Consider the following 14,530-nt stretch of genomic DNA (forward strand, 5'->3'; position numbering starts at 1 on the left):
ATTTCCCTTTAAAGAAAATATTTAAAGTAATATAAATGTTACAGATATTTCTTCCTTAACTGATTAAAATTTACAATTAAACTTGCTCAGAATTAAGTTATACTCATGACTGCAGATTCAGTTGGATTTTCAGATGCTGTTTGGAACGATAAATCGTCACACTTCTGGGGAGGTTCAGACAGTTACTGGTGGGCATTCTCCCCACCACTGGTCTCTTTGTTGTGTAATAGTTTTTTAATGTATTAGTCAGTTGCAAAGTTGTGTTTGAATTAAATGGACGTCTGATCGAAGTATTGAGTCAAGTCTATTCGCATGGATGTATATTGTACTGTGAGTTGATTATTGTGATTGTGTTCTGTATTTTGTTATTATAGTTATACATGTTAATCTTCAATAAATTAGTGCGTTTCACTCTTACTCGTTTTATTTGTGTCATATCTGGCTCAGGAATTGAACTCACACCTGTTTTATTTTATCTATACAGTCCACAAATTATAAACGTCTGCTTTATGCATCAAACATACAGCTGTTGCTAAAGATTAAAGTTGTTAGTGTTGAATTAAAATTGTACGTATCCTTAGTGTTCTAATTTACAAATGATTTTAAAAGGGTTTCTTCTTAGATGACTCTTTACTTAAAGGTTTTAACTTAAAACCTTTATTTAATAATCCACTTAATTAATTAATCGCATTTTAATTATTCTAATTCTGTACATAATGATTTATAAAGGAATTAAACAAACAATTATAAAGAGAACTGAATTTGATATATGTTTTTTTCTATAAATAATGAGATATGCTAAATGGTTATAAATAAATTGAAAAAAAAAATTCTATTCAAAAACTGTTTTAAAAACAATTTAAGTCTAAATAAAAAACAAAACTTAATTTGTTTTAATGTCATCACAAAAAGAGCTGATTTTCGAAGTCAAGAGTCCTTGTAAAGGCAGTTGCTTTTATATGGATTTGAATGCTAGACTGTGGATACCGGTGTTTTTTGGTGGTTGGGTTTCAATTAACCACACATCACAGGACTGGTAGGTCTGAATCTGTTTAAGACTACAAATTTAATGGTACGCATACACTTACACGCCAGACTGCGACAGATGCCTTGGGATTTCTGCAGAGTACTGTTGACATCATGTCACTGTACTATTACTCTGTAACGTGGTATAAATAAATAGATTTAAATGATTTCACAATAATTTGAACACAATGCACATTGTAAATCTGATGGGAATTATCTACAGAAAAATACTCAAATAAAAATTGTTACATCTTTACGAAAAAAGTAGAGTTGAAAGATGATGAAAACTAACATTTCATTCTTAAATACAAATTTTAAATAGTAATTAATAAATCACTATGTAAATTAAATTATAACAGAACAAAGGAGTGAAATGCTGATATGATCAAGTGGTAGGTTGATTTTAAACAGGTTAACAATCTATACCTAAAATGTCTAATCATGTATATTATTCCCAATGCTGACTTGTAAGGTATGAGATTATCTTATGAATGATAAAGCTCATTTGTGCAAGCTGTCAAGCTTCACTGAGTAAAGATCACATTAAAGCATCAGCATGAACCCCTTGTATCTAATTCTAAAGTAATTTCCAGATTTGAAAAAAAAGTAATCGTAAAGAATTAATTCTGGAAATTCCATGTACTTAAAACACTTATGAAATTGCAGAAAGTATCTCTTAAGATGCTTAATTATTAACTAACCATGATTACAGATAAAGTAATTCTTCTGATCTCAAAGGTGAAATAACATTTCTACTTTTCTCTTGAAGGTACTGGGTTCGAATCCTGGTCAGGGTCAGCATTAAAAAATAATAAATGTAACTGTACTATTACTAATAATATTAAACAAATGAAAATACAAATAAATAAAATCCTGACCGATATGAATGTGCTAAAACCTTTTCTTTTTTATCAACCATTTCTATTACTTTCTCAAATAGATTCATTTTATAAGAAAATGAAATGGATTTTTTTTTTTTTAAATGATTTTATTCGTTGTTTATAATATATGAATTAATTTCAATTTAGGTACTGAATAAGATGGTAAACTGCATCTCTCATAACTTTATGATTCAGTAACAATATCATCTTAGGACATAAACCTTGGAAATAAAAAGTATGTGTGAGTGAAGTAAAATGCAAATAACCAAACGAACCAATTCTCTTAAATCAATCTAGTTTAGAAAAAAAGCTACAGTTTATACATTTGTTTTAGCAGTTGATGGCAAATTTTACACCAGTTTAGGTTTTTAGATATTTTCCTTTTTTTCGTTAGAATCCATACATTACAACATTTTCATTTTTTCTTATTCCTTTTAATATTGTAATACTAACCCAAAGTTCTGTTTTTTGATAATTTGAAGCTTGGACACCATTTTTTTTTTTTGTTGATTGAATCTAAATTAACAACACATCCTGGTCGGGAGATCCATGGCTGTAACAAGCTAAAGGTACACAAAGATGGTATACAACCACCTACAGGATTAGAATCATGAAAGGTTTACTAGATATCTAGAACATCATACAATTCATTTACTGTGAATTAATTTTAAAATGCAATGTGTGAGGGATATCTTTAAAGTAAAGACCACTGGGAAATTTCTCTCTTAAGGTTGGTTAACCTGTGTCGTTCATGGCCACGCTAGTAATGTACACACTGCATTTTTGTCTGTAAGTTGTTGTGTTGTAGGATCTTTGATTACGTGCGAGTTATTACATTATAAAATTAATAGGAAAATCGATGTTGGCGCTGCTATGTGGAGTCATACGTTTTTTAAACCATCAAAACGTTAAGCAAGATGAAATTCATAGGCAGTTGGTTGCTTGTACAGTGATAATATAATGAATGAAAGAAACGTATAAAAATGGCATGAAAGGTTTAGAAATAACAATTAATGTGCATGATGAAGAACGTTCAGGGAGACCCTTGATAAACACGAAGGACTAGTTAAAAAACGTCAATGATGAAATCAGAAAAGATCGTCGCTCAATGATTTTTGACCTGTCCCTTCTTTTTCCTGATGTTTCAAGAGCTGTTATTGGTTCCATTTTTCATGACCATTTAGGCTTCAGAAAGATTTGTGCATGTTGGGTGCTGAATGTCTTAATGGATCGTCACAAAAAAATCCGAATGGGATCTGCTTTGGAACTTTTGATGCGCTACACAAAAAAGGTGATGAGTTCCTTAATTCAATTGTTAATGATGATGAAACATGGATTTCGTATTAGATGCCAGAGAGAAAATGGCAGTTAAGTGAATGGAGTCATCCTTAATCACCAAACAGACCAACAAAGGTCAAATCTCAGCCATTTGGACGCAAACTGATGGCCACAGTCTTTTGGGATCAGTTTGGCATACTGCTGATTGATTTCATGCCACATGGAACAACTATGAATGCATAAGCCTACTGCAAAACTCTACATGCGTTACGGCATGTCATTCAAAATCAGCAACGTGGGTGGCTGATCGACAGTATTGTCCTTCTACACAATAATGCATGTCCACATGTTGCGGGTCCGACATGTGATTTACTAAGAAAATTAAAATGGGAAATTTAAGATCACCCACCATATAGTCCAGACTTAGTTTCTTTTGATTACCATTTGTTTGGGAAATTGAAAGAATTTTTTAGTGGTAAGCAATTCGTGGGCAATGAAGAACTTATAAATGTTATTAATCAGTGGCTAAATGGAATGGTGGCAGAAGAATACAATGAGGGTATATTGAAGCTGATGTATCGCTATGATAAATGTCTTAATTCACGTGGTGATTATATAGAGAATTAGTATAAGGTATGTGGTTTAAGAGAAATAAAAAAATATTTATGAAGTTTTCAAAATAAATTTTTTTACAATAAAACTTTCTTTACTTTAGAGATAACCTCTCGTAGAATTTGTATATAATAAATACTTGTATTAATATTCAAGAACAATATTTCTATGATATTCCTTGAAATAGTTCATCAAACTTTTTTTATCATACTGAAAAGTGGGTAGCCTAAATGAGAAACTATTCACTTGAGGAAAATGTAAATAATTAGCATAATTTCAATATTTGAGATAATTATAATACCATAAATAATTATCATTTTTTAGTACTATCTTTTTATATAATGTAATAATAACATAAAAAACATTTCAAATTCATATACCACTATAAAACCAGATGGTTTTGGCCATTAATGGTTTTTTATTTCCTGATTTCTTTTAAGATTGCTTGCTGTCTTTCCTAAAACTGGTGTCTGCATAAAGATTTAAGAAATAATTTTTTTTATTATAATTTCTCTAAATTTTGAGAAAATATTAACCTAGCCTTGAATTATCAATCATTTATCTTTAACGTCAGATTTTTTTCTATTTATCTATTTTCTACTGATAGATGCTGCAAATTAAACTTTAGTTTAAAGAGGTGCAACAACAATTAATAATTGTTCTACAGTATAACAATAATTTTTTTGCTCAACAAAAAATATCAGTTATTCATAAATACTAAAATCTTATAAATAAATGCGAACATTTGTCTGTATTAGCATCAAGTGAGAACCAAACAACAGATCCCTTTCAAATTAACAGTATATATTCATGTTACACCAAGAAAGGTTTTAAGCCATAGATCAAGCCCTAGCCTCTTGCGGGTGAGATAAATTAAAGATATTCATTAAAGAAAAAACAAATTAACCCATTTAATTCATTATTTTATTTCTGTTACTATGACAACTGAAACAAGTTGTGGAGTTTTCCTTATCAAAGGTCTTTGTACTTTAGGGGTATAGGGAGGGGGTGAAGCCCTTTCACTAGATGGTCAACTAGTTAATAATTAAAAAAAAAAGAATCAGTTCCACAAACTATATATATATATATATATATATATATATATATATATATATATAATGAAAAAAACCCAGAGTTTTTAGGTCTAAAAAAAGAGATGAAAAAGCTAGGATCAATATGTGTAAATGACGGAATGAACGTACTACTACCACAATAGTGGTTTGTCCTTGAAAAGAAAAATGGGGATGAAAGTGCCCACTTAAAAAGAATCACTACTGAAAAGGTAGAAAATGCTATTGCAGCAATATTACAAGCTAAAAAATTTCATGATCATTAAGTTTTCAACTTATAAGGACATGAATTAAAAGTATATATCACAGAAACAGAAGTAGCTCATCATATTAACATAAATGTACTTAGTTCTGAATCGGATATAATGATGCTGACAGGTGATAACAATTAGATCTTTATTACTGACAGCTGCTATGAAAAAATAAATTGGGTCAAGGTCATACAACGCATTCTTTCACAGCTGTTAAGTACTCCTTATGAGCTTTATGTTGTAGGTGATACATTATTATTTATTTGTCTGATGTTAAGTTCATAGATTTTTTAACTTTTAATAACTGGAACATATTAGAAATATATTTATGCTCAAAATTATTTTATTTCTAACAAATAGTATTTAAGATTTATTAACTGGGTTATATACTAGAATCATATAAATAAATTAATGAACGAATACCTAAATACTATGAAAGAGAAAATAATAAGAAAAAAAATTAAAAAGTATATGCTTAAGATTAATTAATTTTTAATTATTTAGACTGAATGATGAAAAACGTTTTTTATAATTAATTTTTTTTTACAAGATTTATAATGGACAAGCTCTTTAACAAGAGATGCAAATAAAAAATCTTGAAATTTTCAATTTTTTATACTGATAAATTCTTCATTTTTTTCTCTTTTATAAAATTATAAAAATAAATAAAAAAATTAACAACAAATTTTTTTGTTTACCCCTGTTCCATTCTCTCTTGACAAAATGGTAGCATCAAATCCTTTTATCTGGAGTTCTCTTTGAAACCCAGTCAAGCATGATATGTTACAAATTCCATTTTCATATTCCCATTTACAAGTATTCTTGTAAACGTCTGTGGTGACTTAATTTACTAGCAAAAAAAATCCATATCTAATTTTCGTAAAAAGAAAATAATATGAATTTCAAAATTAGTGTCGTAATTTTGTTATTTCAAAACCATTTATCTCTTGAAATTCCATCAAAAAACAGTTAGATCATTGGTTAACACCCATAAATATGAATTACACAGAACAATATTTTGAAAATTAAAAATGTTAACTTATCTTCACGTTTATATTTATGAATGTGCAATCTTTGTTTAAAGAAAATAACTTATTCTAAAGAAATAGAAAAATATTCAATTCAATCAAGCCAGACAACAGAAATGTTTTTGTGCAATACACTGTTTTACAAGATAGAACCTTATTATATTTCTGTTGCCATTTTTAATAAATTACAAATTATTTAAAAACTTCCTACCAATCTATTTAAAATATAATTAAAAGAAAATATTTATGAAGAACCTATTTTTATATTTATCATAAATCAGTAGTTTAGCTATACATCATTGTATCATAACAATCCATATTAAGCAATGATGTTGACGACAAAAAACTACATATCTTTGCAATATCTATGTAGAAACAACTTAATCTTTTGTTTAAAAAGATCTTCCAGTAACTTTATAAAATAATTTAAAAAAAAATATTATTATGAAAAATTAGAGAGTCATGTCTTCTTAACCACAATTATGGTTAAGGGGATTAACAAAAAAATATAAAGAACGAAAGTAGACTATAAATAATTTATATATAATATTCATTAAAAATAAATCAGATCAGTTAACGAAAAATAATAAACTGTAGTAATTAAAAATAAATCAGATTCTCATTAAAATAGATAGAAGAAATATGGATTGAAAATTTATTATTGAACACAGTAAAAAGGTAGAGATTAACTAAAATTCAATGGAATGGTAAAGGGTTATCTTTATAATTAGCATTTTAGGTTCATGTTAGGGTGTATTAATGCTTAGTACTAGGGTCGATATAACAGAGTATAAATGTTAGTAGGGTTATCAGAACATTATTCCAGGGAAGAAGAGAGAAAGAAAGAGTGAGAGAGTAATATGGGTTGTATTTTGTGGTCAAGGGGTGAGTAGATTTGGTACTAAGCTTCAATGAACAGATTTTATAGTAATGATGTGAACAGAACAGCATGTTTTAACAGATAAAATCTTGGTACTTTTCATACTTGCTAACACTCAAGCTATATCTTTCTAATAATGCAGCTTGTGTTAATAACGTATAAAAGGCATAGTAAATTCTATTAAAAAACACACTTAATAAACCTTCTGTTAAATACTAAATGACAGATAGTGGTGTTGAATTTAATTAACTTACTGTCTTAAATGAATAAAATGATTATGAAAAATGTAGATTAAATTAATGAATTTATTTATCTCTTTTTTTATCAGGTTATTTCATAATTTTTAAATACAACCAATAAATGTTTGTAAGAAAAATGTCTTTGAATTGCCAGAACGAAATTTCTTTAAAATATCTGGTCCAACTGAGAAATTATATTTGTAAAAATGTACATATCCAACATTGATCTGTGAGCAGTTCTCACAGATCAATCTTGATAAATTTACTTTCTCAGTGAATAGCTGTATTAAAGCTAAAATAGCTGTATTAAAGGGAAAAGTAAAAAAGGGAAAAAGTAAAGAGATCACGTCAAAAATGGGGTACTGGCTTTTTTGTAAACTTTAATGCTTTGAGTTCAACTAGTTCATCTAGACCAGTGATGGGCAAAGTATGGCTCGCCGGTCAGATGTGGCCTCCACAAATTTTAAGGACAAACCATTGTGCTTATTTGTTATGGAATTGTGGCCATCTACAAAGAATTTAACATTTCCCGGCACTTTATATCTAAGCATAACAATGCCAGTTATGAAGTCATGATTGAAGATGAAGGAAACAAAAAGCAGATCTACGTAAAAATCTCTCGGCTCAGCAAAATATTTCTCAAAAAGCAGCTACACATACTAGTTATGTTGTAGCATACAATATTGCTAAAAGTAACAAAACTCTTTCTGATGGGGAATCTGTGAAACAATGCGTGCTCCAAATTTGTGATCTTTTGTTTCCTGACAAAATGAAGGATTTTGAGACTGTCGGTTTGTCTTGAAAAACAATTACTTCTAGAATTGAAACAATAGATAAAAACTTATTGTCACATCTAGAATCAAGAATTAGTCAGTTTAAATTCCGTTCTATTACTATGGACAAGAGTACTGATATAAATGAATGATACTGTTCAGTTACTACTATTTAGAAGAGGTATTAATGATAACTTTTGTATTACTGAAGATGTATGCATTCAATCATTAAAGGGTACGTCAACAGGGTCAGACATTTTTCATGAATTTCAAGAAGGCCTATCGACTTTGAAAGTACCCATAACCAGTATATGCAATATTAAGATTGATAAAGCACCTAAAATGACAGGGAAAAAATCTACTTTTGTTGGCATATTTAACCAAGCATACCTTGAGAACAAAGCAGTATTTCTTCATTGTTTTATATATCAAGAAACTTGTGTAAATCTGCCCTAAATATGAAACACGTACTTGATGTCATTATGAAGTTTGTTAATACTATTTGGTCTTGAGCACTTAACTCACAGGCAATTTCAAGTTGATTCAATGCAGTCTGAATACACTGATGTACTCTACTACACTAAAGTAAGGTGGTTTAGTCCGTCTTTGAGCAAGTTTGGGAGCTGAAAAAGGAAATAATTACATTCATGTGTGAAAACAGAGGTTTGAAAGCTGCAAAATACATTTTCCAGGGATATTCTGTGTCATATGAATCAATTGAATGAAGCTGCAAGAAAGAAATCAATTTATCCATGATATCTGGAGTCATCTCAGAGGATTTAAAATGAAACTAGTTCTATTTGCCAAACAGCTTGTTAAGAAACAACCTGAACCCCTTCCTGAGGCTAAAAACAATAGTCCCAGTGATGGAAGACAAACTTGTGAGCTATGAGAAAAGCAAGTAGACTCCATGATAAATTTCGGAGCTGGTTTCAAGACTTCAAAACTATTGAACAAGACTTGGATATTTTCAGTATGCCATTTAATTTGGACTGTGACACAGTGAAACTGGAATTCCAGCTTTAACTAATTGAGTTGCAAAGTAATACTGAATTGAAGTACTTTTTCTCAACATCTCAAGATTAGAGTTCTATAAATCCCTGTTGAGATCAAGTTTCTCAAATTTGAGATCTCATAGCCAGAAGATAACTGCAATGTTAGCATCATCCTATGTCTGCGAACAAGTGTTTTCTACTATGAAACTTCAAAAAAGTAGTGTTAAAAACAGATTGAGAGATTGCCATTTAGTTTCATTTTGAGAGTGAGTGCATGTCAGTTACAACCAGATTTTGAGAAACATTTAGAAGTACAGTCACAGTCCCATTCATCACACACTCCATACTCATTCAAATCATTAACTGAGTACTGTAACAATATATCATAAGATATAAGATAGATATAAAATATAGCTGTTTATGTTTTTATTTTTTAATAAATTTTATTGGCCCACCTAGTTTCTTTTTTTTTCTGTGGTCCTCTCCAAAAAATGTTTCCCCATCACTAATCCAGACCAAAAAAAAGTGTATATATGTGAATATGTATGTGTGTCTCACTGTTTTTGGTTTTATAATTCAGGATTGATCAAACCAATTTTCAAATTTGGTTCATATTTCTATATATCGGAGGAGATTGATCATATTAATTTTTTCAAAATTCGTTAAGGTGGGGGATATTAAAAAAAATTTTGATTTTTTTCAGTCATTTTTGAGAAAACTTTATTTAAGCAAATTTATTACCTGCAATACATATATAAATAAACCAAATTTTTTTTTCAAAAAAACCACCCCCTACCTATTAAAATTGAAATATAAGTTTTTGTTCTTTTGCTATATTTTCCTTCGGTTTAAAAAATTTTCAAAATTTATACTTCATTTATTAACTTATAAAATTTATAGGGCCTAAAATGCAGAAAAGTTTTTTTCTCTTATTTTAGTCTTTATTGAAAGGGGATATTAGATTTAGAGAAAACTTTAATTAAGCAAATTTATTAAGCTTAACCTATACATAAAGGTTTTCAGAAAATTTTTTTAAAAATTTGTTTCCCAATGCAAAAAAATATGTATTCTGTTTTTTGTACTCAAATTTTTATTATTAAAATTTTTTTTTTGTATTTTTCTTGATAAATTAAATGGCAATTAAAATGAAAGTAGCTTTGACACCAATATTATATTCTGGACCCAAAATGAAAAGCTATTTTTTTCAAACTTCTGTGATGTGTTTAACAGTTTGATTTTCACCACACTCACAAAGGGGCATCAGTGTTTTACCCCATTTATACAGGAAATAGGCACACCTACCATCCTGAGTTCGTATTCTGTTTAGCGTTGATCATATCTTACGCGGTAAGTCAAAACCCAGCAGCTTTTGAGTAATAATGGGATTTGATTATTCTGCTTTGTGTCCATTCTTCACGCCAGATGTCAGTTAGGTTACATCCTTCCTCTGTGGCAGCAATTGCTGTTTTGATAGGTGGCTTTCTAGATCAAAGGCGACCATGATTGGCATCCTCAATGTCCTCATGTATTGGTAGGTTTTGATTGCCCATAATCTTCTTGTACTCTCTTGTAAGAGTGTTCATACGGTGCAGGTTTGGGGGTGGTATGTGGCTCAATACTGGGAGCCATTTCATAGGAGTAGACCTGATAACCCTGGCAATCATTCTCATAGTGTTATTAAGTTGAGCATCAATTCTATGAACATAAGAGCTGTTAAGCCACACTGGCGTACAATTTCTGCAGCCGAGAAGATGAGGTTCAGAGCCAATGTGCGCAAAGTGAAAGCTGATGCTCCCCATGTTGTTCCACAGAGCTTATGTGTAATGTTGTTTCTCGCTTTCAATTTCTCTGCAGTTTTCATTAGGTACTCCTTAAATGAAGGTGTTCTATCAAATGTCACAACTAGGTATTTTGGTGTTTTATTGTGAAAGAGCCATGTATTTTCAAATAGAATTTTAAGCTCCCTATTAGTGAACTTGTTACTCAGATGGAAGCATGACACCTCTGTTTTACTAGCATTTGATCAGAGGCGCCATCTTCGAAAGAACCTTCCCTGTTTCTCCAGGTCAGTCATCAGGACCATAGAGCTGATTCAAATACATATATTTTATTTGTTTATTATTTAATGATTACAAATCTCTGTATAGCATTTGTACATCTGCCTTTCAACCAGATGTACTCAGTTAGGGATAACATTTTTCATATCCTATAAAAAATATATTAATATACATCACAGCTATTATTAACTACTATTGGGTGTCAGCCTGTGGTTGCTATATGAATAAATAAATAACTAAAATTTATCTGACATTATACGTTTATAGCATAAACATTCTGTTTCATTCTAATATTCGGAGTATGTTGAACTTCGATTAATAGAAGTAGACAACTGAGCAACAGTACCAGGTACCATAACAAATTGGTTGTAGTCTACCTAGCATGAGATGCAAATCAGACCAATTGAAAATTCCATAACTGTTGGCAAAAATAACATGTATTCCAAGCCAGGATTATTATGTAAAGAGAGAAACCTTTTTTTTTTTTTTTTTAATTAATTCATTAAAATACTAACAAAACTATTACTAACATTTAATAAAATCATTACTTCAATAAAAACTTTAATTCAAACTTCATTTTGACAAGGTGGTGTCCAATGATAATTATCAAATAGCTAGATATATTTCAATGAAATTATTGAAGATTAAAGTATAGTTAATTAAAATTATAAGTAAATAACTTAGGTCATGAAAAAAATCACTGAAAGCCACTATGTTATAAAATCATATAATTTATAATAAATGTAAATTATGAATGGGGTAATACCTTTGCCAGAATGTAATAAACAATAAAAAAATCATATTAATAGTAAAACTGTTAAATTTTAACTACATTTATTGCTTCACATACAAAGCATATTTTTAAAGTAAGTTCCACTTTAAAACAAAAATAAAACTGAAAAATATGAACAAACTTTACTGCTTGATTAAAAATTTAATTTATTTACTACATTTTTACACAGCTGCCTTCAACATATCTTTCATAGTGTTTCACTAGTATCTTCATTCCCTCAAGAAATTCTACTGCCAGTGATTTAAACCAAACAGTAATACCATTTTTCAATCAGCCATCATTGTTTAAAATAGAAATAATCGCTGGTATCTAAGTCAGGGCTACAGCGTGGGTGACTGAAGATTTTTCCAACCACCTCACTGTCTGATTTGCTGTGCTTGGCCAGACATTGTCAAGTAGAAATAATGAAATAGGAACCCACATCATATTTTTTTATAGCCTTTAATATTTTTTAATATTTTGCAATACATATCAACATTCACAATAGTTCCGAAATCATTAAGTTCGACATGCAAGACATCCTTTTGGTGACAAAAAAAAACACAGTAGCCAAAAGTTATTTATTGAGTGTTCTTGTTTAAACTTCTTTGGTCTAGGAGATGATAAATGCTGCTATTTCATTCTGCTGTTTTGTCTTTATGTTTAAATATGAAAACCAGCTTTCATCTTTGGTAACAATCTTTTTTTTTTTAAACTTCCAGGACCACTGTTAGGTATTTCTTTGGAGGATGAGATGAATGACAATTTTTGTAGCGTGTGAAAATGCCATGCCTGACCGGGATTTGAACCCGTGTAACAATCTGATCAAACAACTCATCACCTTCATTTTAATATGCTGCAAAAATTTACGTGCTGCAGCAAGACATTTTTCTTTGTGAATGAACATCATTGGAACCTATGTTTCACATAGCTTCATAAATTAAAGACTGTGAGACATCAAAAATAATTGTCGTAAGTGATATTTTCAATCAAATCATCTTATCACCGACAGCCAGCCACTATGTTCTTCATCATGAACATCCGTTTGCCCTTCTCAAAATGAATGCTTTCATAATATTCATTCCATAAATTTCACTAATATGCCAGTGAATTTCAGCCACTGAATTGTTTTTATTTGGCATAAAATTTGGATTATTCCTCATACTTCACACTTGGTGGGATCATAAATTTTAGGATTCAGTATAAATGGAAGAATATAAATAACAACAAAATAATACAACTGTTGCTGCTAACAACTGACTGAAATAACTGAAAATTACACAATTGTCATCTGTTTACATTGTGTATATAGGTGGCATATTCAAAACAGAACTTACTTTTTTTAAAAACATGCCTCAATGTTTATGTAATGAGAGTTTCCACCAGTGAGTTGGAGCAGTGTATATAAGGCATATTTTCACAACTGAAAGGGGTATTTTAACACAGTTATTGTTCTAGTATTTTTTATTGATGTAATACTTATAAACCACTTTCTCTGAGAGTAATGATGTCACTATACAGCCTACTGTTTAGTGAACAGAATGAAAGTGTCACCTGAAGGACTTAATATCATCTGAATTTCAGGGATCTTGAAATGCTAGTACAGAAATGTACATTAACTTAGTGAAAAAGGCAATGGGAAACTACTTTACTCTTCATTTTCCCTATTATACTTTTTATTTTTTTACCTCCGGATTCACAGTCAAGCAATTCATTCTGCAGAGATGAGATGAATGTTTTGTAACGTGTTTGAAAAAATGCCATGCCTGACCAGGATTCAAACCCAGGACCTCTAGGTGAAAGGCCGAGATGCTACCACTCGTGCCACGGAGGCCGGCTCCCTATTATACCTAGTTATTCTTAACGATGACTATGTTATTTTTGGGTACGAGTGGAGACTTGTTAGGTCACCTAAAAATATTACAGTTATGACTCTTGATGCATGTATATATATAAAATACAATCATAAAAACTGACTACTCTTATTGGATAGTCAAAAAATAAAAAAAATGCTTTATGATTACCAATTATAAAAATTTAAAGTTTCATGAACTATTTTCTTCAGTTATTTCTCTGTAATCTAAAATAGTATCCAAGACAAATAAATTGACTTAGTTCATGTTATTTTAGTTCTCACACTAAATTGTAGATTACAGTAAGAATGGAAAATAAATAAATACGTATATAAATATACAATGTGCGCACATGCACACACACACACAGAGAGAGAGAGAGAGAGAGACACCCATTCTGAATAATTGTTGAACAATGATTGAAGATTTATAGGAAACAGCAAAATTTCTTCTAGTCATAAAAAACAACTGCTAGGATAAACATTTATTTTTCTTGCATTATAAATGGAAGAACATACTTTTTAACAAAACATAAAATATTTTTAAAGAAACCCGTAATCAAAATTATTAACAACGAATTAATATGATGGAAAAAATATTTCAATTCATTATCATAAAAAAGTAGTAATTATAAAACTTTTCTAAATTACATTTACAAGTAAATTTGTATGATTTACTTGTATATCTCTAAATCCATTCAACCAACACTTGATAATTAGAATATATGTTTAGAAGTTACTGTTTCTTTTACCCAATCAAATACACATTAAAAAATTAATTAAATAATTTACTCAGATCATAAATTGTATATTATG

The 14,530-nt window shown here is 29.8% G+C and overlaps 1 protein-coding gene across 1 annotated transcript in view; it reads left to right on the top strand.

Moving 5' to 3' along the window:
• The first annotated feature begins 253 nt into the window (after positions 1-253).
• LOC142332412 (uncharacterized) overlaps positions 254-14,530 on the top strand; it is a 48,158-nt gene continuing 33,881 nt past the window's right edge. Inside the window, exon 1 of the mRNA XM_075378853.1 lies at positions 254-330. Within this exon, the coding sequence (XP_075234968.1) occupies positions 313-330 (18 nt within the window). The 5' untranslated portion in view covers positions 254-312. The remainder of the gene's footprint in view (positions 331-14,530) is intronic.

The sequence above is a fragment of the Lycorma delicatula genome, chromosome 11 (genome assembly GCF_047948215.1).
Source record: "Lycorma delicatula isolate Av1 chromosome 11, ASM4794821v1, whole genome shotgun sequence".
Lineage (NCBI taxonomy): Eukaryota > Metazoa > Arthropoda > Insecta > Hemiptera > Fulgoridae > Lycorma > Lycorma delicatula.